General features: G+C 45.8%; 1 protein-coding gene across 10 annotated transcripts in view; it reads right to left on the bottom strand.

The window, feature by feature from the left end:
• SCML4 (Scm polycomb group protein like 4) overlaps positions 1 to 15596 on the bottom strand; it is a 97336-nt gene extending 81740 nt beyond the window's left edge. For 2 of the 10 annotated variants that reach the window (XM_082732083.1, XM_082732078.1), the window contains exon 1: positions 15143 to 15391. Coding sequence is in view for 6 of the 10 variants with exons in the window: in XM_082732080.1 (XP_082588206.1) it covers positions 14985 to 15030 (46 nt within the window). In the remaining 4 variants the exon portion in view is untranslated. Of the gene's footprint in view, positions 1 to 14984 lie in introns of all 10 variants that reach the window. The other 8 variants (XM_082732080.1, XM_082732082.1, XM_082732085.1 and 5 more) reach the window with 8 other exon arrangements.
• Positions 15597 to 23760: the final 8164 nt, after the last annotated feature.

Genomic DNA, 23760 nt, shown 5'->3' with positions numbered 1-23760 from the left:
GCCCCACCAGTGCCAGGACTGAAGGTGAAAGAAATGGGAAGGAAAGCGGCACTGATAGACCCTGCCATTTCCAAGGCTGCATCACTGACCGAGGGCATTTGCCATTTCTTTCTCGTGCTTCCTGGCTCTTTGCCCCTCAGGTGCCAATGTTAGCTGGCCCCTCCCACTATGGCCCCTCCCAGTATGGGCCCCTCCCACTCCGGGCTCCTCCCACTCCAGGCTCCTCCCACTCTGGGCTCCTTCCACTCTGGCGCTCAGAGGCTTCCCTAGAGTAAATCCACTTCAGCAACAGTGGGTGGAGAGGAAGTAAATTTTAAAGGAGTCTTAGGGGACTGAAAAATTATTTGGTTATACGTTCCTAATTTTTTCTGCTTAATTCCCATAAATCTCAGGGGTCACATACGGTAACAGCTTTTGACTTACGATGTTCTTATTCTTGCATTGTATTTAAACCAAACTGTGGAAAGGTAGCAAGAGTAAAAAGAGCCTTTTAAAAACGCTTTGGGATCCATCACTGGGTCAAGCCATTTCTGTCCATCTCTGCCACCACTCTGTTAAAACAAGAACTGTGGGCACTGACAGCCAAGTAGCTGCTTGGTGTTGGACGTCAGCCCACCAGGAGTCCTCCCCTTCTCAGAAACTTTTTTTTTTTTTTTTTTTTTTTTTGCCATTCCCCAGCCCCTGCCACCTGAAGACCTTTTAATGGCTGCCGAGGGCAACCATTAAAGTTTTGGCTAAAGTTTGCAGGGCCACGTCTCACTCCGGGGGCATAGCGCACGGATATTCCCAAGACCTCTAATTAAAATGCCTACAGTCGACCGGTAGCTCCTGTTTCATTGCCCAGGGGTTGCAAAACTCCCTGCTAATGCTGAACACAAATTAACAAAATGCTGTGTCAGCCTTTCTTGTCCCATTACAGCGTTATTGTCATATTTATTAGCATAGTTCCCTGTAGGACCCTGGCAGAATATCGAAAAATTGAGCTAAGCCCTCTCCTTGGTGCGGCAGACATCAAACCTGCAACTCAAGCTCGCAGCAACTCCCCCCTCCACCCAAGACAAGCCGCCAGTGTTCTCACGCTGGATGGGGACGGTCCCTCAAACTGTAATTATCTTCCACTGACGCTACTGTGAAAGGACTAGGCTGTTCACCGCTTTTACGTCAAAGAACAGTTCTTTATTCGTTTACCAAAATGTACTAACCTACAACACTACCATGAATTAATTACACACCGAGGGGAAAACAAACAAACTTCACCCATCACGTTGTTCTAAATCGCATTAGCCTAATTGCTTGATATGCAGAATTAAGTTTACTTTTGCGCATCTCCCTCAATTCCTCCCCCTCCCATTCTGTGTCTGTCTGGCTGCCTGCGTCTGCGCTCGTCTGGGGGAGAAGTACTTTACCCCGAGTAACAAGAAGGTTAAAAAAAGGGAGAAAACCAAACCAAACCAAACACCTCTTTGGAATGTCTGACAAGGAAGGAAAGGTATGTACCATTACAATTTTGTTCTTGGCAACAACAGGGACATATATCCTGATACCTTCCTCCTTTCCGCTTGCCTACTAGAAAAATGTTCTCAAGTCAGGCCGCAGGAGAAGAGGCGGAATATAAATATTATGTAAAAAGGGGGCATAGAGGCAGTCTGTGTAAGGAATCAAGGGCAGGGGAGTGATGTGTAAGCAATGACTTGAAAGACAGGAAGAATTTCATCACCTGGAGAAGAGAAGGAAGAGGGGAGAGAAAGTGCAGAAACACAGAGGCTTCGAGAATCAATGGGGAATCAAAAGGCTCACATGGCCTTTTCCATTTCTATTTTTGCATGTTTTACACTATGTATAACATATTAAGGTATTAGTATGTTTATAATCTATGATACATACATTGGAGATACGCACTCGAGGAATTATTTATAATAGGGAACACGATCCAAATATTTGGCAACCATTGACATAAGGGAATCTATCTGAGATTTCTAAGCAACTGAGTGGCTAGAGCATGTGGGTGTCTTACAAAAGTAACCTTGTGTGATGCATGAGGTGGGGTTGGGAGGAGGACTGCAGGCAGAGAAGTGGAGCTGGAGGCCACGACCATGGTCCAGGTGGAGGGTGCTGGTGAGGACCTGGACAAGGCCAACAGAGAGGGTGGAGGCGGAAAAAGGAGCAAGTACAGGAAATTCTTTTGGAAAAGTAGCATCAGGTAGGACTTCCATTTGGAAGGCACAGGACGGGGTAAGGAAAGTTTGGGATTCTGAAACTGTTACTTTCAGAGGAGTAGCAGTGATAGCTTTTGTGAAGACAGAATAAAGGAGAAACTATGGGGAAGAGGGCAAATGAGAAGTCCAGCTTTGGAAACATTGAGTTTAGGTTGCCTATAGAACATGCGGGTGGAGGTGGCTGTTGAAACAGTTGGAATTCCAGCCTGGAACCCAAGGAACTAGCCAAGTAAGACTTTGAGTACATAACCCCCTTACGTGGGGACCCATCTCTTTTTCCGCCCCGGAGTCCTTCAGTCTATCTAGAAAACGCAAGGAGCGCCTCTCTGCGCTAGGCCCCATTCTCACATGTCAGCAGGCAAGGGCTGTTAACAAGCAGAGGCCATTTCTGGGCTGAAAAAGCTGATCCCTGGTACTAGCTACTTGGCCATTGGCCTCTGTCCTGGAGGTTCACACAACGGTCTTGATGCCACACTTCTATCAGGTGAGGAGCCCAAAGGCAAGGGCACTCATTCTCACTCCTCTCACTACAGCCCTCCCCACACTGTCTGCCACATCGGGACCAGAATCCACTGGAAACCTTCAGGAGGGGGCACTGGCATATGGATAAAGAAAGTTGTCAACCAAGCCCCCAGGAAATCCATTGACCCCTAGGCAAGGCAGTTCTCATTTGTGCTTTCTCTTGACATTTGGGACATCACCTAATGTGAGTGAGGAGAGTGTTTGAATTTTTTTTTTTTTTTAAGATTTTACTTGTTTATTTGACAGACAGAGATCACAAGTAGGCAGAGAGGCAGGCAGAAAGAGAAGGGGAAGCAGGCTCCCCGCCAAGCAAAGAGCCGGATATGGGGCTCCATCCTGAGACCCTGGGATCATGACCTGAGCTGAAGGCAGAGGCTTTAACCCACTGAGCCACCCAGGCACCCCAAGTGTTGGAATTTTAAAAGCAAATATTTTCAAGCTTCCTCATGCTCAGACACCATGCATTGCTAATAACTGTTTTAGGAAAACAGCCAGAGCCAGTTGACGATGACTGTGGCTGACGATTCAAGAATGCAAGATTTTTGTCCCAATCCAGTGACTGTCCTTGATCCTGGAGCAAGACATTGAACTAGAGCCCCTCAGTCTCCTCGCCATGAAGCTTGACTACCTCATGCAGATGCAGGACTCATTGATTTTCTGTTCTGCAATGACACTTTAAGCCAAAGAAGCCAGAGATGAAATTGTTGACCTTAAGATTTTTCCTGTTTCTGGGGGCAGTTTGGACACAAATCCACAGAGATAGGACAGAAGGTAAGTGAAATTGATGGTGCTACATAACATCATATAAACAAGCATGGGCCAGAGGGGGACATGAAAATGTCTAGCTGCCTTCATGGCCATGAGACATAGACCGATCACAGCTGCTATGATGTCATATTATATACATCACATCTGAGCTCCTTGTCACCACTGAGCCGGACTTAACACTAAGTAGTGAGACAGGGTATCAGTGACCTGGACTTTCAGGGCAGACATTCTCTCACTAGAGGACTGAGTCTGCTGTGACATGCAATCCTGCGTGGGAGCCTGCAGGGAGCCTGAGCTGCAGCTGTAGAATGGTGGGCCGCCCAAGGCACTGACAGTAAACATGGCGGCCAGCTATGGGATGCTGGGAAACCGCCACTCTTGAGAGGGTGGCCAGAAATCTAAAGGATAGCTCAAACTTCCTCAGAATTAGAGTCACCTCCAGGGACATTCTCTAAAAGCTGCTCTGCAAACCAAAGGATAACTTCAAGAGACTTTATGGGAAGGACCCAGAGGACCATGTCCCTATGGGTAAAGGAGATATACCACCTGGATTTTAGTTCTAAACCCCTGGACTGGAGACACAGACAGCCTAGGGCTCAAAGCAGTGCTTAATCAAACTTCAGATCCCTTAGGTACAGCCTTTGTCCCCCTGAAAATACATGCTTTTGATGGTAACTCTATATGGAATAAAACTTCTCTTATTTTGACTCTTAGCAAATGGAGATCAACTATATAGATTTTAAGACTTATTGTTTTAAGACTTATGTTATGAGCCAAACCAAAAGTGTTGGATGCTTAACCAACTGACCCAACCAGGCACCCCAACATCAGTTATATTTTATAATATTTTATATTTTATATAAATATGTATAAATATATAATTATTATTTATATTATATATTATATAAATTATATGTGATATATAATTATTATTTATTATTATATTATTAATTATATAAATATATTTCATATTTTATATAATTTATTTTATATTTTATATAATCAGTTATATTTTACCCTCTTTTTTAAAGTGGAAAATCTTGGGTGCCTGGGTGGCTCAGTTAGTTAAGTGTCTGCCTTCAGCTCATGTCCGTGACCCCAGGGTCCTGGGATCAAGCCCTGTACCAGGCTCCCTACTCAACAGGGAGTCTGCTTGTCTCTCTTCCTCTGCCCTCCCCGCCCCCATCCATGCTCTCTCTCTAAAATAGATAAATAAATAAATAAATATCTTTAAAGAAATGAAATGGGAAATCTTTCTCTCTTAGGCATCAAAAATAATCCACAATGCACACTACAAAAGAAAGAATACCATTCACACGTGTTTGGGTTATCAGCGCATGTAAAACTATTCCAAAGTGTGTGGCTTATTTTGGCTCACCATTTTGTGAGTCAGAAATTCAGGAAAGGCTGGACTGGACAGTGTGTCTCTGAGCTGTGGAGCATCAGCTAGGGAGGCTGGGGTGGAAGGATCCGCTTTCCAAGGTGGTTTCTTCATCCACACACCGAGTAGCTCTATGTTTCTTGCCTCTTTCTCTACCCGCCTCACCCCCACCTTGATGTCTTTTTGTTCAGGGTTTTCTACAGAGCTTTGGCTCCTGGCAGCTTGGCAGCCTTGGAGCCATCAACCTCTTCTGTGGCAGCTCAGGGCTCCAAGGGTGAGCATTCCGAGCCCCAAGGGGAATGGCAAGACTCCTGACGTCAGTCCTGGAACATTACTTTGGCCATTCTGTGAACCAAGCAAGTCACTTAGCCCAGAGACAAGGAGAGGGGAATGAGACCCCACAGCCTCATGGCAGGAATGTCAAAGAATCTGTGGTCATGTTTATTCCTCTACCGCATTTTTATGTACTCAACAAGGAGAAAGTTCTCACACATGGGATTTCCACATCACAGATAAACGTGCATACCATATACCCAAACTGATACAGAAGCAAAAGCATGGCTTTGGCTTTGAAATCAGTTATAGGACTTTAATGGATGACCCTGAAGCACTGAGACTCATTGCTTAAATTCACTGAAGACTGAAGTTTTGTCTGTGAAGCAGAATAACCCTACATTCCAGGACTATTGTGTGGATAACTCGCACAAAGCCTACATCATCCAGGTCCCTCAGTGGCTTTTAATGCTTTTAAGCAGACCCAGAGAATAGTGAGGATTTCACCAACCTGCTTTTAAAATACTGTATTTATGATAAAACCTGTGCATAATCTGAAAGAGAATGAAATGTGGCAGAAAGGATCTTCTCAGGCTCAAAGCTACAGTTTTTATTTTATTTTTTTATTTGACAGAGAAGATCACGAGAGGCAGGCAGAGAGAGAGGAAGGAAAGCAGACTCCCTGCTGAGCAGAGAGCCCGATGCAGGGCTTGATCCCAAAACCCTGGGATCAGGACCTGAGCCAAAGGCAGAGGCTTCAACCCACTAAGCCACCCAGGTGCCCCTCAAAGCTCCAGTTTTTAGAGGAAATCCACTACAAGCAGCTTCATGGAATGTGCAAGTTACCCCCGAATTTCTGCCATGGTATTCGAAACGCCTTTACTTAACAATCACCTACAGAACTGGCAGAACAGCACCATCTTTCTGAAACTACCATTATTCAGGCATTTGGGGAGGTAGGAAAAAGCGAAATTCATGACAGGTTGGCACTCTCTGACCCACAGGTGCTCAGCGGTGGTGGGAACACTCCCCACAGAGGGGCATTTTGGACATGTGCTGGAGATGGTTTTACCTAGTACCATGGGGGGTGCTGTGAGCACTCCTGACCTTTAAGGGCAGAAACCAAGGATGCCAGACAGATGGAGCCGTCCACACAATGGAGCACTGTCTCCCCATATGGTCACACGAGTGAAAACCTCATTTTGGTGAGCCTAGAGTTCACCTCATTCTACAAACAAATATATTTTTACTTAGCTGTAATATATACTGTATTTTCCAGGAATGCAAATAATACATAGATCAAGGGAAGCCTGTTCTCTATTTTGTTTAGGATTTCAAGGGTTGTTTACAATTTGGGAAAACCACGTCACTGGCAGGAGGACCAGCTTGTGTTAACCGAGTCGCCGACAGCCCTGTTTGAGGCCTCAGTGGAGACAGCGGGTGTCAAGCACTGAACCGCTTCATTATGGCGCCCAGAAAAGGGCGCCTGCACCGGAAGTAATTATAAATTACTTTGCTTTTACTCCTCTTTATAGTTCAGGTATGACATTACACCAGGTTTTCTCCAATAAGGGATGCAGGAGGGCTGTGTTATCTGGGAACTTCACTCTGGGATTGTAAACAGGGCATTAAAAACATTTGCAATGAAAGTGAGGGTTGAGTCTGACAGGACTGAGAGCCTACTGCTTTAAAGGAAGTTTGCTGTGGATCCAAAATGCTTTTCCAAGTGGAAACACCAGGGAATCATTTCCTTTCTGGAACCTGCTGGACCTGGGAGCAGCCCAGCCAGGCTGAGCAGCAGCAGCTGGCTCTGGGGCATGAAAGAGCTCTTTCTCCTCAGCCCTCACAGGTGAAAAGACATGGACGCCCCACTGGCTTTTCAACCCTGAAGGAAAGACTCAGCAGGCCTCATGTGGCAATGTGACCCTCCACAAATTATTTAATGTGAGCCTCAATTTGCCTACCTGTGTAATGGAGATTTTAAAAAAATAGCCTTATAGTGACTTCCTGTGTGGTTCAAGTCAGACAAATGAGATAAAGCGTGGCAAGTGCTTCTCTCGGCATCCCCAAGCATACGCAGCTCAATAAACGGAACATGTATTTGTTCCCATTTCTCCAGCACTTTACAGTTTACAAATACCCCATATACTGTTTCCTTTGAACTTTATTTGCATTAACCAAAGAGTCTTCCCAACAACTTCCGGAGCACTGTATCCCATGATCTGATCAACTCGGGGTGACACCAAAAATGGCACATGTTCTTTCTACAACACCTTGCTGTCTTCACCCTGCTGGTGTTATCCATCACCCCATCGCTCACGCAACAAATGTTTACTGAGGACTTGCCACATTCAAACCACTGGGGCTCAGCAGTGGAGATGGACAGGGAATACCATCCCCAGGGAGGAAGGGAGGCCCAGGGTGGCCACCCTATTGGCCCCAGGTCACACTGGTGACCATTCACCTGACTTTTCCCACTCAGAATCCATGCTGCTCCATGGATATTTATTCTCTACCTCTCTGAGGACAAAAGTACCCCCAGGAGGAAGTTCCTGAATGGGAAAACTAGGGGAAGTTCTGGAGGGGAAAATGTCCATGCTAAAAAATCAAAGTTTCCAACAATGGCAGAAGGGGCAGCCTCTTAAGAATGGAGTCTGTGTCGGCTACATCCTTTGCAGACCCTCAGGAAGAGTCTGAGGCTTGCCCTGGGAGGGAGGAAGGCCTTTAAATCCATTCGATCTAAGAATCTAGGAATCACTGTGAGACCACTTCTCAGAATATAGGGTTTTGCTTTCAATTTATCCCTCCAAATGTCAGATAAATGTTTTTTTCCCTCAAGTTCATTAGTTTGGTTACATTTTAACCTTCCAGCTTCCAAAGAAGGGTGAATGGACTTGAACATGGTCTGGAACTTAAGTAATTGCATGGTCCCAATGCAAATTCTTCTTAACCTGCCCTGAATCTGTATTCTCAGGGAAGAGAAAGAAAGCCCCCCTGGAAACTGATAATCTACCAAGTACACAAGCAGAATACAGGAAACCTTGGCCGAAGGAGGCCTTGGGTTTGCTTGACTTTGTCCAGGAAGCTGGGTAACCTACACTATCCACTATTAGAAATCTATAAGGACCAGCCATGTCTTTGGTCCCATGGGATTTTTTTTTTCCTTCGGGCATGAAAACATGAAATATAGTCCCTAAAAACAGTGACCTAACCTGTGCCCAGAAATATATCTTTAAATGATTATATTTCCAGTTTATTCTACATCACTCTGGTCTCCATCCAATTAGTAGAAACTCAGCACTTGACCTTAGCAGAGGCTGGGGCTGATTTGGAAACATCTGTGAGACAAACTTTTCTAAACGTTCTTTTCCCTTACTCTGCTAACAGACTGCTTTCAGTCCCTTTATTTGTTACCAGGTTTGTGACAAATGACTTCTAACTGAAAGGGAGGGCGAGAGAAAGAAAGGATCAGTCCTCCATACTATTTCAGATCACTGGCCCCATACATTGGCACATACATCACACCCAACTTGACTTTATAACTTCAGTTCCCTGGAGAGAGTTTATATTCACCTGGTCTCATTAAGGCAACACACAACTGTAAAGGTCCCACTCTGGGACCAATTAACTGTTTCCCTATCAGGCACCAACATAACCACACCGTGCAATTTGCTCTCCTTCTTTATGTCAAGTACTTAATGTTAATTATGTTACAAACACTCAAAACAAACGCTGTATTTTCATACTGTGGGTAGTGATTTCAGACACTAGAACTAGTTGGGGTTTTTTCTCCCACTCTTTGTGTGCTTTGTAATTTGTGCACCCAAATGTTGATTATCTACAGTTATTCTCTTGAAGCATTTTTACAAATGAGTTCTTAAGAGGGATACAATCAAATATGCTGGAGCATCTCACGACATCTGAATGGGATTATATTATATTATTATATTATATTATATTCCCAACATAAGGGGAAATGCACAGATGGGCACGTGCTGTACTGACCCCCAGATCTCATGGCAAACACCCTAGCATAGGCAACAATGGCAACAACATGAACCAATGACACACATTTCTCAAGACTGAAAAATGACCGAAATCTATTCCTGGAGTGGCGTTCTTTACTGATCAATAAGCCCAGTGCCTCCCACAACATTTTTGAGTTATTCCCTTTGGGATGAATAGCATAGCTTAATAGCTAATTGTTAGATGAAGTATTGATATCACCATAACTTCCCAAAAGTGAGGATACCAAATCCCAAAGGGCTGTGAAGAAAAGCAGCCAGGCTCTTTCTCAAAAGGCTGCAAAGAAAGAGAATAATTCCTGTTGGCTTGTGATAGTGTAGAAATGGCGAGGCCCAAAGGAATTGTTCCTTACGGGACCTCTAAAACCTGTCTCCGAAGCAAAAAGCACAAATGAGCCAAAGCTATCTTTCACCTGTGGTTTTCTCTCCAGTTCTTCCTTTCCTTGTTCAAAGTTGCCTATCAGACAGGATAAAATCCTGCCACGAGCCCCCCCCGCCCCCCCCAGCCAGCTTGAAGGCTGCATCCAGGGCAAACCCTCAGATATGGCGTCTGTGATCTTAACCTTGGTCTGGAGGCGGGGCTCAGGCCCAGCTCCACACACCTGGGAAAAGCAGACGCCTTGGTGTTTGACCCTGGTTTTCTCATCAGAACAATGATGTCCCAGGATGACTTGTAGACAAATGTGAAAGGAAAAAGGAAAAAAACCTTTCCCTCCATCTAAAAGGAAATAACCCTATAAGCTGACAGTCCTGTGCTACCTGTTGGCCATTACTGAGCCTGATCTGAACTGCACCAGCGGGTACTGGAGGTGGGAGGGTCGGTGGGCAGGGATGGTCAAATACTCGTTGGAAGGGCCAGGAACAGGCTCTCTCCTTTGGGTTTTATCTCACTACTTCTTTGTTAAGGGTCATTTTCCAATGGCTGGACTGGGACCCAGTGAGGGTAATTCTTTGCTCTGCCAGCCCAGTGTTTGTTCCCAAGTTTAGTACATCCTCATGAAAGTTTCCCTGTTTCTTTAGGATTAATTTCAAGCCATATGTTTCTGTTTTGAAACTACGATGGCTTTTGCTCTGTAACGATCAGCACAGAGAGAGAAAAAGGGCAAAGGCTTTTGTTACCAAATACTGAGCTCCCAAAAGTTGAGTCACTATCATGGGGCTAACTAGACAACGTCACCACCTTGCAAAACACAGCATTGACACTCTCTTTCCCTGGCACGTCAATTTTCTCCTAACAGCCAACTCCACTCTTTCTGTATTGGATGCCTTCTGGAGAAAGTAAAGACACCATTCCTCAGCCAAGCCCCTCCCTCAAAGGGTTGGCACAGCTAGCCGGCAGGAGTACGCAATCATTCTTGAAAATCAGCAACACCAGGACCAGGTTCCGTTCATCCCATCAATCAAGGCAGCTGCTGAAAAAGAAATGCACACGTGCTTCCCCACAAATGAAAATTTAGGTGGAACATGCCTGCATCTGTGGGAGAGTCAAGAGGGTTTCCCATGGTTCTATGCCATTGGATTCTCTCTAAAACATACCTGGTCTGAGGATAACAACAGCCATCGCAGGGAAGCCTACAGTGTGGCTTCCAAATATATCTCCCTTGGTCCAGGGCATCCCAGAGACCCAGTGGAATGCTTTTCAGCTTAATACAGAGTAAGACCTGCCACCGGGTAATAAATTCCTTTCTGTCCTAAAATAGTAGTCCACGACGTCATCATTGCAAGAAGCGAGAGGTGTTTTATCTCCTCGGTGGTGGCAAAGTGCCTCTTTTGATTGAAAAATGCTGATTTATCCCAAAAGGCACTACTCCTGCCCGCTGCTCATCTCCATCCCACCCTCCTGAAGGATGTTCTTGACCGTGTCGACGCTGCTAGCTGAACCCAGCAGCAAACTTTATCACCAGCATGCCATCCTCGCCAGACTCTTGGCTGAGAGAAGCAGAAGCCCACCTGTGCTAACATTTGAAGGACCCAGAGGAGGAGAGGGAGGTCTGGCTTCTGGAGGAGTGATTTGCACTCATCGCTGCTTGCCTTCTGGCCACTGTGGCCACACAGCAGCGTCCCTCATCCGGCTTCCCCTGAACGTCACCCAACAGTGACTAGCAGCGCTGAGGAGTATTTGTGTGCGTTGTGGGGAAGGGCTCCCTGTGGAGCCAGCTGCTCTGTCTGCCCAATGCTCCTGTACCTCTTCAGACACTAACATGTGTAGGTCAGAAGAAGCCAAATTTCAATCGGCCACGAGCATAGCCAAAATGGCCCTTCTGCCCGCAGCTCCTCTTCTCTGAATCTCAACCTAAATCTCAACATCTGACAAGCCGTGGGTGAGAGTTTGCAGAAATATTAGGGAAGAACCCTTGCCAGAACTGAAACCGAGATGAAAACAACAATAGAAAAGCACTCGGAACCTCCTGGGCTTGCAGCCAGAGCCCTGGAACCTCGCATGCGACTACCAACAACTGCGGGCTTTGCCACTGCGATTCATAGCAGAGATGGCTCACAGAGATTTATAGCAGAGACTCGAGTGTGGCGCTCCTGGAAATGCAGAGGGTTGGGGGGGGGGAGCGGAGGTAGAAAAGGACAATGAAGAAAGAGAAAGGGACAAATTCACAGGCAATCTCAACAGTCTGAGACACTCCTTTCAATCTCGGAAATGTAACTGTGGTTGGGGCGATCCGAATGGTCTTGGAACCTCACTGGAAAATGTCACAATAGATGTTTGAATTAAAATCCAGTAGATTTGCCAAAAGACCGATTGTTTAAAATTGGCAGCATTCCAGAGAACTTCCTAGGCTGCATACTGCCCGGGGCTGAGAGAATTGCTAATTCCAGAGAAAGTTAATTATCACCTTATTGATAAAGGGGTAATTTTTAAAGCTTATGGTGTGGCTTTTGTGACTCGTTAATTAAAATTTAGAGTCATTTACCAGACACAGTGGTGGCTTCTCTCTCTCTCTCTCTCTCTGTGCATATATATATATATATATATATATATATATATATACACAAACAATCAAATTGGGATATATATCCCAAACAATTTGATTGTTCTCCCAGGGGCTGTTATTAAGCCCCCTCATCTCTCCTCACCTGTCTGCCTTCGGAGGCAACAAAAAACATTAAAAACGCGTAAATCTCAAACCAGCCTTTGGGGAGCTGGCTGAATTCAGATGTCCAAGGAGACGCTTAAACAAAGCTCCCTCCTAGATAGGTCCAGGGCGCCCACCCCCACGACGAACCACGGACGCTCACACCCAAAGGGACTGCTTGTCCCTTCGCAAACTTCGGCTCCAAAATGTGAGACCGAATTTTACACCCTGGGGTGGCGAGACGCAGTGAGATGCCCCCTGGTTTCTCTTCTCTCCCTCGCCCTCCCCGAGTCAAAGCAGGTGGCTGGGTAGGAGAGGAGCGGCGCGGGCTGAACCTGGAGGGGACTCGGCAGGGGAAGCCCCAGGCCGGCGCCGGCCGGCGTCGCCTCCCGCTCGGCTGGGGACGCACGGGCTGCGGCGGGCGCGCCCCGGGGCTCCCGGGCGTCCGCGCGCGGCCGAGGCTGCCGGGGGGCACCGGGCCGGGTAGGGACGACGCCCCGCCGAGCCCCGCCTGGGAGCCCCCGGGAGCCCGCTCCCGGCTTCCGCCCGCCCCACCCCTGCCTGGACCCAAGCGTGTCGGGGTCTGTGTGTGTGTGATGCGTCTCCGATCTGCAAAACAGCCTGAAAGGGAACTCCCCCAACCCTAGGAACGGGTATTCCTCTCCGAGCGTGCCTCCTTCGGATTTCGGGGAACTTCAGGGCTGGGATGCTGCCTTCAGTGGGTTGGAAGTGTGTGAGCTCCACGACTGAGATGGAGGCATCAATACATCCACCAAGTTAAGAGAGGCTGGATGCCATCTGCTTGTGATTTTCACATCATTGCAAGTTAAAAAATTAAAAAAAAAAAAAAAGTTTAAATTCGATCTTTGTGCATTGGGGCATCGCTCGGATCTTTAGAATAAGCCAATACGAACGACTCCACGTTGAAAAAGTCATGACTTTCTTGAATTTTCAATAGAAAAGTTCGGCGGCGGGACGACAGCACGTGGGGCCGGCTGGCTCCCCAGCAGCTGGTCCGCGGGTCCTACCTGCTGCGCGCGCGACCCCCGCCCCCGCAGCCGAGAACCAGAAAGCGAAACTGCTTCTGCTGGTTTCACTTGCCTTGAAAACACACCACCAAAAGCAAATAAGTGACCGAAAGCGATTTACTCCTGTTTCTCTTATTGTTTTCTTTCTATTACCATTCATTTACTTTTTTTTTTTTTTTCCTTTGCGGTAAAATAAAAGTCATTTTGGTGCCACAAAGAAATGTAAACGTGTTAAGCACGGAAGAATTGGGGTTTTGGGTGGGATTTGCTCTTGTGATTCGACAAAGTGCACCGACTGAGAGATTTGCCGAAATATCACAGAGACTGTCTACATACACAATTTAAAGAGCTGAAGAAAACATATCCACATTTAAAAAAAAAAAAAAAAACAGTTGCGTAAACGCATAGATTTAGAAGGTAAAAATCTGAAGCCATCAAACAACTTCCCTAAAACCAAAGTTTCCATGTTAAGGTTTTGTTTGAGTTGATCACTACTGACTTTCTAGGTAATCCTCACCCAACTGCGACTCCTCCGTAACTGCTCCCCCTTATTTTCTCAGTCTGGTTCTACCAAGCAACACACACACACACACACACACACACACACACACACACACACACAAATGTTCCACACAAATATTGTGCCTCTAGGTAGTTTACTTTACCACACTGTAAATTCCTTCAAAGTTATTTTTGTGCTTTCACTCCAAATATTCTTTTTTCTTTTTAAGTCTTGAGAAAAACAAAACAAAAAAAACTATGTCTCCCACTCTTCAAAAATGGTTCCTCTGGTTGAAAAGAAAGAAAAACACGAGAATATACAACATCTCTATTCTGACGTGTCGCCGGGATCACTTTTTCAAGTACCACAGTGTCTGAGATCAACCAAAAGCCACTTTCCAGAAAGCTACTGATTGTCTGACCCTCTTGAGATGGTCAGAGGATCCCAAGACAACACCATGAGGCACCTCTCCATTACTATTAGGGGTAGCGGAAAGAACTTGGACTTAGTGCCTCAATTATGGGTCAAATGATTTCCACACAGCTGACACCACCCTCGTCCACTGTCCTGTCCTACTCAGCAAGCAACCTGGAGAGGAAGCTTTGTGCACCGGGTCGTAGTCACGCAACACCCCACCTGGGAAGAAGGTGACTCTGTATTTGAACTTGGGAAAACTGATCCTGACGCTTCATAGACACCTGTTTTTTTTCCGCCAAAGCTAACCAGTACCTGCTATTAGCAGTAAATAGTATTCTCATCTACCTTGATAAATTAAGAAAAAGACATTACATTTACAAAGACATTGTAAAATATTCTACCTGGGATAGAAATAATAAAACTCAATTTTAAAAAGTACTCTTATGAGTCACAACACATTAATTTTACTAATTAAATTTTAGTAAATAAATATGTTTATCCCAAGACATAGAACACTTTTTGAATTAGAACCAAACCAAACAAAAGCAAAGCAAAATCATCATGCAAAAAAGTAGAACAGTTATTTGAGTTCATATTTGGGGAAAACAAAAACAACTTTCTACGTCTTTCAATGCAGAGTTAAAGAGTAATGAACGTGTAAGTACCCCAAATTTATAAACTATATAATTCTAGACGACCTCTTCCTCTCTGCGATCTGGTTAAGAAATCAAACATTTTTGTTCTGCGTAGGAGGAACTGAAGTTACCTGCTGGCCTTAGTGGTTTGAGTGCAGGACACTCGGGCATTGCCATGGAGGGAGGAATGCAAGCCAGATACTCTGGAACAAGTCACCTGTCATGCTGACAGTAGAAAGAGAAAGATCCCATGTCAATGGCACGCCCTCCAGTTATGCATCTCCCTTACCTACGGCTGGTGCACCGGAGCCCTGATCAGATTCTTGACCAGGCCGGGAATGTTGACTCAGAAGACAGATGACTTTCAGAACATGCAAACCGAGTATTACAAAAGCTAATCTTCCACCCGTGTGTTAGTAGCTCACAGTGAGTCTCCAGCAGCCCCGCTCTCCGGCTGCAAACATCTCATTAGACTAATGCATTCAGCACAGGCAGAAAACTCGATTTACCATAGCTACAGCAATGAATTTCCATTACGATGACAGCTTCAACCACATCATGTCCGGAAAACCAGCCAACCACTGGCTTTTAAAGAACACACACATTTTACATGCAGAAAACGAGGCGTGTGTGTGTGTGTGTGTGTGTGTGTGTGTGTGTTTCGTGTTTCCTTCCTCTTAGCAGCCCAACTCAGAGAAATGTGTGGTATAGCTTTTTGCCGACATGAGCTGCAGGGTAATGACACTTCTGCTTCTTTGGTAGTTACATCCTTGTAATAACCTGAATTATGTCACAATTGTCAGAATGGGTGTTTCCAACATTTCGGTTTTCATTGCCCCTCCTCTGTTGCCATAGAAACCAGACTGCAACATCATCTCTTTGTCCCAGTCCTACAGCAGTGTGGGCCAGCGCCGGGCTTGTAAGATAGTGGGGATCTGGACGAGTAAGTGTTTGAGTTTAAACAGATAAAACGACAACGACAAAAATATTCTAATAACATGACTGTGTGGGAGAGAATGTGTTTGTCACAGTGTTGCCTACACAGGTGGACACACCATAGTCACACGGATGGACTCGACAGCTGTGGGCAGCACACGTGGTCAGAGAACGCAGCCAGGACTGGGGCTCTAATCCGTGTGTAAGCCCAGAAGCCCGTGTCCACTTGTGACCGTGACCGGAGTGTGCGTGGGCTCGAATGGACCTCATGCAGGAGAAAGGCTACTGGTCAGCCTCTGTGCCCCATTGTTTTCTTTGTGGCAAACCAGTTTACACTGGCCAAGGGACTGGATCCCCCCTTCTTTTTTAGGAAAGTGCAGCAAAACTCCGCATCACCCATTTCATTCCACCCATTCTGGGGTATTATTCCCAAGTCTCTCCTACAAGATGAAAGATCCATTCAGCAAATCTGGGGCCACCCACTGGCTTGCTCCTGGGGATGAGCAACAAGCAAAGTTAGCAAATGTTTAGGACTAACCATGACCTTGGGCCAGTAAAGGCTTAGGCCACAACTTGGACAGTTACTGAGAGTGACAAAAAAGAAATTACAGTTTGAGGTTTTTCTGAATATATACACAGAGTCACCTTAGAAAGAAATAAGAAATCTCTCTCCTCGAATTATGAACATAGGAAAAAATTCAAAAATTTTTAAGACAAAGCACTTATTGAGCAAGAAATAGGGGCATCTGGGTGGCTCAGTCAGTCAAGGGTCTGCCTTCAGCTCAGGTTGTGGTCCTGGGGTCCTGGGATCAGGTCCTGGGTGAGGCTCCCTGCTCAGTGGGGAGCCTGCTTCTCCCTCTCCTTCTTCCTCTGCCCCTTCCCCCACCTGTGCTCTCTTTCTCTTACTTGCGCTCTCTCCTCTCTCTAATTAAATAAATAAAGCCTTACATTAACAAAAAGAATGAAATCAGCTACTTTAGTTCTTTTAATCCTCTAATTTTGTCGTTTTGTTTTGTGTGAGAGGAGGCAAGTTTGGTAGTTTTTCACATCAGTTATTTAATATAAGTTGATTTCATTAAAGGAAGCAGGAAGAAAAGGAAGAGGTGGAGGAAAGAAAACAGGACCCAAAGGGGGATTTCTACTGCCAGGATCTCTGTTCCAGCTGCTGTGTGTGATGCTCGCGACACGTCCTACAGCGTGATCCCACAGCACGATCGGCAAAATGCCTCAAGAGGTCTGGGATGTTAAACCAGTGTTTGTTTTAAAATGTTTCTTCAGATAAATAAAATAAATCTTTCTTAAATAATCAGAATATTTGTCAAATCCTGTAAAATGAAGGAAGGAAGGGAAGGAGGGGGGAGGGGGGGTGGGAGGAGCTGGGCAGAAGGGGGAGGGGGGTGGGAGGAGCTGGGCAGAAGGGGGAGGGGGAGTGGGAGGAGCTGGGCAGAAGGGGGAGGGGGAGTGGGAGGAGCTGGGCAGAAGGGGGAGGGGGGTGGGAGGAGCTGGGCAGAAGGGGGAGGGGGAGTGGGAGAAGCTGGGCAGAAGGGGGAGGGGGAGTGGGAGGAGCTGGGCAGAATCTGCCCAAAAGAAAGGAGTTTCCTGTTTTCCAGCCCAGCTCTGTGAGAGTCTGGGATTGGGATCCTTGAAGTCCACACTTCTCACCTCCTCCCGGACGTGCTGTTTTGTGGCCTGTCCTTAAGTCAGGAGTGTCTGGAATACAGGCATCGGCATCACAGGTCAGCGGTGCAGTGTGAGGCTTAAAACGGAAGTTAACTAAAAGGTGGCTTGCTTAAAAAATGATAGAAAGATAGAGATGATGGAGAGATGGATGATGGATAATTGATCGATAGATATCTCCTGGAATTTCTTTCTTTATGCACCCGGACGTGGGCCTTAAGAAATGAAATCCCTGTTTGTAAAAATCCTAAATGTTTTTAATTCCAAGAAAAAAATTAAGTTAAACAAGTAAGGGAAAAGAAATTGGCGGGGGGGGGGGGGTGGCTGCACACCGGCTAAGGGGTGTGCTGCGCAGCAATGGGGCCCTTCCCAGCGAACACACCTCTCAGTCTTGTACCCGCTGTGCTGAATCAGGACGCTTTGTTGTGCCACGCTGTCAATTTTCTTTGGCACCGAGGATACATTTCTGTCTCCGACCACAGGCAGCACACTCTGCTCTTTCCACACAAATGCTTCTGGGTTGGCGGTTAGCAAGAGGCGGCCAGAGGGAGCAGGTGAATTTGGGGGCATCCCAAATGCAAACCCGCTCAGAGGAGTATCCATTTGAAGAGTAATCCCTGTCAGCTGCTGGTAAAAAGCTGTGGTTCCGATGCAAGCATCAGGTGGTGAGAGCTGTGCCCTGGGCAGAGGAGTGGGAGCTGCAAAAACCAACCATATTAGCATAATAATAGCTAACATTTACTAGGGAAATACTACGTAGGAATCTTTTTCATAAGTTGCCTCTTTTGTAACAGCCCTCCGAAGTGAGCCTTTTGAGGACCATCCCCATTTTACAGATAAGGAAACTGAGGCAGGGATGCTAAGTTGCTCACACAGCTCAGAAGTGCTGGATAGAGGATTGCCCCAGCCAGTCTGTCCCCAAAGACACAAGATGAATCATGGACTCCTGGCATTGCCCCTGTTTCAGCTTTGCCATTAGCTCAAAGCCATTGGTCAAATCACTGTCCTTACACAGCACCAGGGTACGGGGGTAGATTGTTAGGTCTGTTATTAAACGAAACGAGACTGAGACAAGGTGAAAGTTATGCAAAGCTCTATTTTATGCTAAGCATTAGAAGTCAGACTGATTGGCCAGGGGAACGAGACGGAAACAAAGTTAAAGTTATTCAAAGTTCTATCCTATGCTAAGCATTAGAAGTCAGACTGACTGGCCAGAGACGGCCCTGGCTTACAGGTTTAAGAATTGATTGACTGATCGGTCAGGGCCACCTCCAAAGAGGGTGACCCCTCCCAATCTTACAGACTACCTTTTAGAGAGCAAAATTTTGGCCACACATAGGTGGCTGATGAGATTGTAGTCATATTAGGTCACACGCAGGCGGCCAACTGAATTACAATTTACCCTCGAGTAGCTGTTTGAACTAACCTATTACTCTGGTCAGAATTGGCGCTCAAGGTTGGCGCCCAAAAGGCGGAGTTTACATTCTTTGGTGGTTAGGGTGACAATATGTGTGCTTTTTACTAATTGGATGTCTCCACCTGGCCTGACTTGTCCTTGTATTCTGGGCTCTGTTATCAGAAACTGGCCGGCCTGGCCTTGTATTCTGGGCTCTGTTATTAGGAACTGGCTGGCCACATTCTCCTGGCTTCCCAGACTTGTTTTTAAGTAAGTTTCTCTAGGTGGTGGTGGGGGTGGGGGTGGCAGGGTCAGTTTAAGTTTTACTACACAAACAACAAAATGGCTTTTAACCAAGATGGAATCGCTCTGGCTAAATAGGTCCTTACATAGGTGACTATCATCTTTGTGGTCCCTGATGGTCTGGCCTTCTACAGTCTGATGAACTGCTTTATCTGCAGGGACAAACCAGTGTTTTGGGTTGGAGGAGAACTCAGCTGTGCTTGTGGCTATGGCTTTGAGGACTATGGGACAAAATGCACCCTCTCTCTCAATAGAATAAGACCCGGCAAACTGTTGCTTTGGAATGCCAATTTGGGATGGAGGGAGAGGGAGAGAGCGTGGAGAAAAAAACAGGGGAGTCGTAAAGGCTGAGATTCCATTCCTGAAGTAGCGAAGGGAGACCAGTCTCCCACATTCAGTGGCCACAAGACTTGGCTTCCCATTATTCAACACAGACTTTTCCTTAAGGGTTCAAGAGCTTCAGAAGTTTCAGGGTTATGGAAGTCACGAGGCTTATGTGACCATTTCGCCAAAAGGAAAATTGAGGCAGCAAATGATTAACCTGATGATTCAGACCAAGAGAGGCAGAACAAAAAGGGGACGCCAGACTCCTTGACTCCTCCAATCTGAGTCTCTTTCAACCCAAAGCCCCGCCTGCCACAGGGCCAGATTTTGGTCTAAACAATGCAAGCAGGGACCTTTCGAAATTAAAAACAGAATTATTCTTCGGAGTGAAGGTAAATGGGAAATAACCTCAATGTCCAATGAAAAGAGATTACTTAATGGGGAACCTGCTAGCTCAGTCAGTAGGGCATGTGATTCAATCTCAGGGTTGTGAGTTCAAGCCCACTTTGAGTATAACTATTACTTAAAAAGAATCTTTAAAAAAGAGAGAGTGTTTAAGTAAGTGTATCCTGTCTCCACACCATAGATTATACAATGTAACTACCAAAAAGGACTTCATAGAAGACCATTTAATGACAGGAGAAAGTGTTCTTGATATACAATCGCTAAAAAAAAAAATTGTAGGTTACAAAGTAATATGCAGAATGGAATTTCACTTAGAAAAAAATAATAATTTGCAAAATGTTGGAGATATGTTAATGGTCATGTTCTTTTGGTGATTGGATTATGAGTACTTTGTACCTTCTTAATCTTTCCCTTTTTTTAAGATTTATTTTATTTTATCTTATTTTATTTTAGAGAGAGAGAGAGAGTATGAGAGTGGAGAGGTCAGAGGGAGAAGCAGACTCCCCACCGAGCAGGGAGCTGGACGTGGGACTCGATCCCGGGACTCCAGGATCATGACCTGAGCCGAAGGCAGCTGCTTAACCAAATAAGCCACCCAGGTGCCCTTAATCTTTCCTTTTTATATTTTCTACAACAGAAGACCTACATTTTGGTGATAATAAAAAGGTATGTGAATCAATGGATTAGCAACGGAATTTTTCCTATCACCTCTACAAACATATTTGCTTATAGTTCTCATGAATCTTAAGTCTCGAATTTCTTTTTTTTTTAAGTGACGAATCAAAATAAAACCTTTGTTTCATACTTGGTTGTGGGCCACATTCAGCCATGGCCTTCAGGTGGTGTTTCAATCATGGAGACCGTCCCCACCTCGCGAAGCTGTCCTTGCTGTGTTCCACGCTGGGCCTTACCACCTCTTCGTACCTTTAAGCCCCACCGGGCACTCAGCACAGCCTATACAAAATCAGGGACGGGCTCCCTCCTCTTCCCCACCCAAGGGCTCTCACAGTCTGTGGGGTCCTCCCCAGGCTGGTAATACTCAGTCTTGTAGAGCGAAGCCACGTGCTGAAGACACCAGCGGTCGGGGAGCGTGGAAGGTGATGGAATAAAGTGAAAATCACTCCTGCCCAAGGAAAAAGTGACTCATTCAAGTTCTCCTGGGCCTAAAACATGGTTCCGTTCAGGTGGGGCCTCCTCTCTTTGTGGCTCTGGGCCTGTGGTCCTGGCTGGTATTCAGGGATTGACTTAGTGGAAATATTTGTCTCAAGGTCTGGCGGTACGGGTAGCAGCAAAGCCCAGAGACCCTCATCCCAGGGGCAGCGTCTGTTAACAGGGGTGGTGTGGTGAGTGCATGTGTTGACAGCTGGGAGATCTGAGGGGCACGACAGCAGGGGCTTTTTCTTTGGTCACTAGGCCGTAAATTCCAAGATGGCAGGGCACCAATCCTGCACTCCACTAGGTCTGCAGCGCGTAACACGTTGTCTGTTCTAGAGGAGGAAGTCAACAAAGGATTACTGCTGATGAATAAAAGAAACTAGGGGTTAAAGACAATAACCTAATCTTAATCAATTTTAGTATAAGCTTTTAGACACGAGTCCTTTTCCCTGATAAAAGTGATTGACTTTGGATGTCTGTCAAAGGGAAAAAAATCTTAATTTGTTAAAATTGAAAGGATGATTTCTAGTTCCTATCTTCTTCCTCCTTTATACTTTTAAAATGTTACTTCCTTCAGATCGCTTCTGCTCTGAGCCATGTTTGTTGGAAACAAATGAACTTTTTCTTCATTTAAAAAAAAATTTTTTTTAAGATTTTATTTATTTGACAGAGGGAGAACGGACAAACAAGGGGAGCGGCAAGAGGAGGGAGAGGGAGAAGCAGGCTCTCCACAAAGCAGGGAGCCAGAGGCAGGACTCGATCCCAGGAGCCTGGGATCATGACCTGAGCTGAAGACAGACACTTAACTGTCTGAGCCACCCAGGTGCCCCTAATTAATTATTTTTTAAAAAGATTTATTTACTTATTTTAGAGAGAGAGAGAGCATGAGAGAAACACCTGAGCGGGGGGGGGGGGGGGTGCGGGGCAGAGCCTGATGTGGGGCTTGAAACCATGGCCCTGAGATCATGACCTAATCATGACCTGAGCCAAAATCAGGAGTCTGACACCCAACTGACTGAGCCATCCAGGCACCCCTGGGCCAAATTTCTAGAAAGACGTGTGTGTGCGCATGCGCACGCGCAAGCACACACATGAAAGTAGCAAGGACATAGCAGGGGGTACAGCTGAGAGAGACTACTTTTTTTCTTTTTTTCACTTAGATATTTTCTGTTAGGATTGCCTACACTTCCAGTTTCTAGAATAAAGTCACCTGGATCACCTGAGGCTTAGTTTCCCTTTATTTTACTTAATTAAAAGATTTTATTTATTTATGACAGAGAGAGAGTACAAGCAGGGGGAGTGGCAGGCAGAGGGAGAGGGAGAAGCAGGCTCCCCATTGAGCAGAGAACCTGATTTGGGGCTTGATTCCAGAACCCTGGTATTATGACCTGAGTCAAAGGCAGATGCTTAACTGACTGAGCCACCCAGGCACCCTGTCTCCCTTTATTTGAGGGAACATCTCCAAGATAAGCTTCTTAGTTAGTAAAACTTGAGTCTGAATGCAGATGATACACAATCTGAAATTTTTCACTCTCTTTAATAAAAAAAAGCAGCTAGCTGGTGACTAAAAAGCAACTGGCTGATAAATTCTTAAGGATAACCAACTTTAGTGTGGACCATGTCTTTGATAAGCTCACTTGGGATATAAACTGAACTCAAAAAGCTGGGTCTGGGCCAAGAGGAAAGAAGAAGAAGGAAGACTGCAAGGAACAGTAAAAACAACTCTAACTGGCTTAAAAATAAAAATCAGTCATTGACAGAGTGTCCAGTGAGCTTTATGGTGAGGCTGATCTAACAACTCAGTGATGTCACCAAAGAAATGGTCAGACTCATCCTATGCCTGGCTTTCCTCATGGTCACAATATGGCTGCCAGTTGCTTCCAGTAGTCCATCCTTACCCACTGACATCCAGCACAAGGGAGAGCCTCTCCAGGTACTTTTCTGCAGAGGAGCTAGGAAGTTTCCTTCCTAGAGTCTCCTACCAATATCTCTCTCATCTCCTGGGAACGATGGCCTATCCTAGAACCAACCAGTGCACCAGGATATGCTGATTGGCTTAAGTCCACCTTTGGAAGGAGAAGAGTTCTGCTTTCTCCCAGGAAAATGAGTTATTTAAGAAAGGGCTTGATGCCTGAATAGTTGCAGTACTCTTAGCAAAGAGGAAGAGAAATGGATGCTGAAAGACCTAAATCAGCAAGAAGCTACTGACTCTTAGAAGGTGGGGAGGGGGAGATCTAGAAGAAGAGAAGAGCACAGGGTGGGGGTGGGGAGGAGATGGTAGGATGTTGTGCTTTGTGCCTGAGACCCTCACCCCTACAGTGCTCTCAGACACAGATCTTCGGGAAAGATCATAAGAATTGTGAAGTGCTTAATGTCGTTGAATTTTTTGCAGAAACTGTGGAAGAGTCTGAGTTTTGCATCCTGGGTGGATGCAAGTGAATCCAAATAGCTCATGAGAAGCCAGAGGCCAAGACCAAAGGGATTTAGGAACTATCAAGCCTGGGGGAGTCAGTGGCCATACCAGGAGGACTCTGGACTTTTCCAGGATGTGAAAATCAGAAATTTAAAGGGCAGAAAGGCAGCCAGCTGACAAAGGGGCTAGAGTCACATAAGTGGAGTGTGTATGTAGTTATATTGTGTCCTTTAATGAAGGGGAGGGATCTTCTGGAGGGGAAGACTTGACTGGAATTGGTATTCTCCGGATGAGTTAT

The sequence above is a fragment of the Mustela nivalis genome, assembly GCF_964662115.1.
Source record: "Mustela nivalis genome assembly, chromosome: 5".
NCBI classification, from domain to species: Eukaryota; Metazoa; Chordata; class Mammalia; order Carnivora; family Mustelidae; genus Mustela; species Mustela nivalis.
This window is presented reverse-complemented; position numbering and strand designations above follow the sequence as displayed.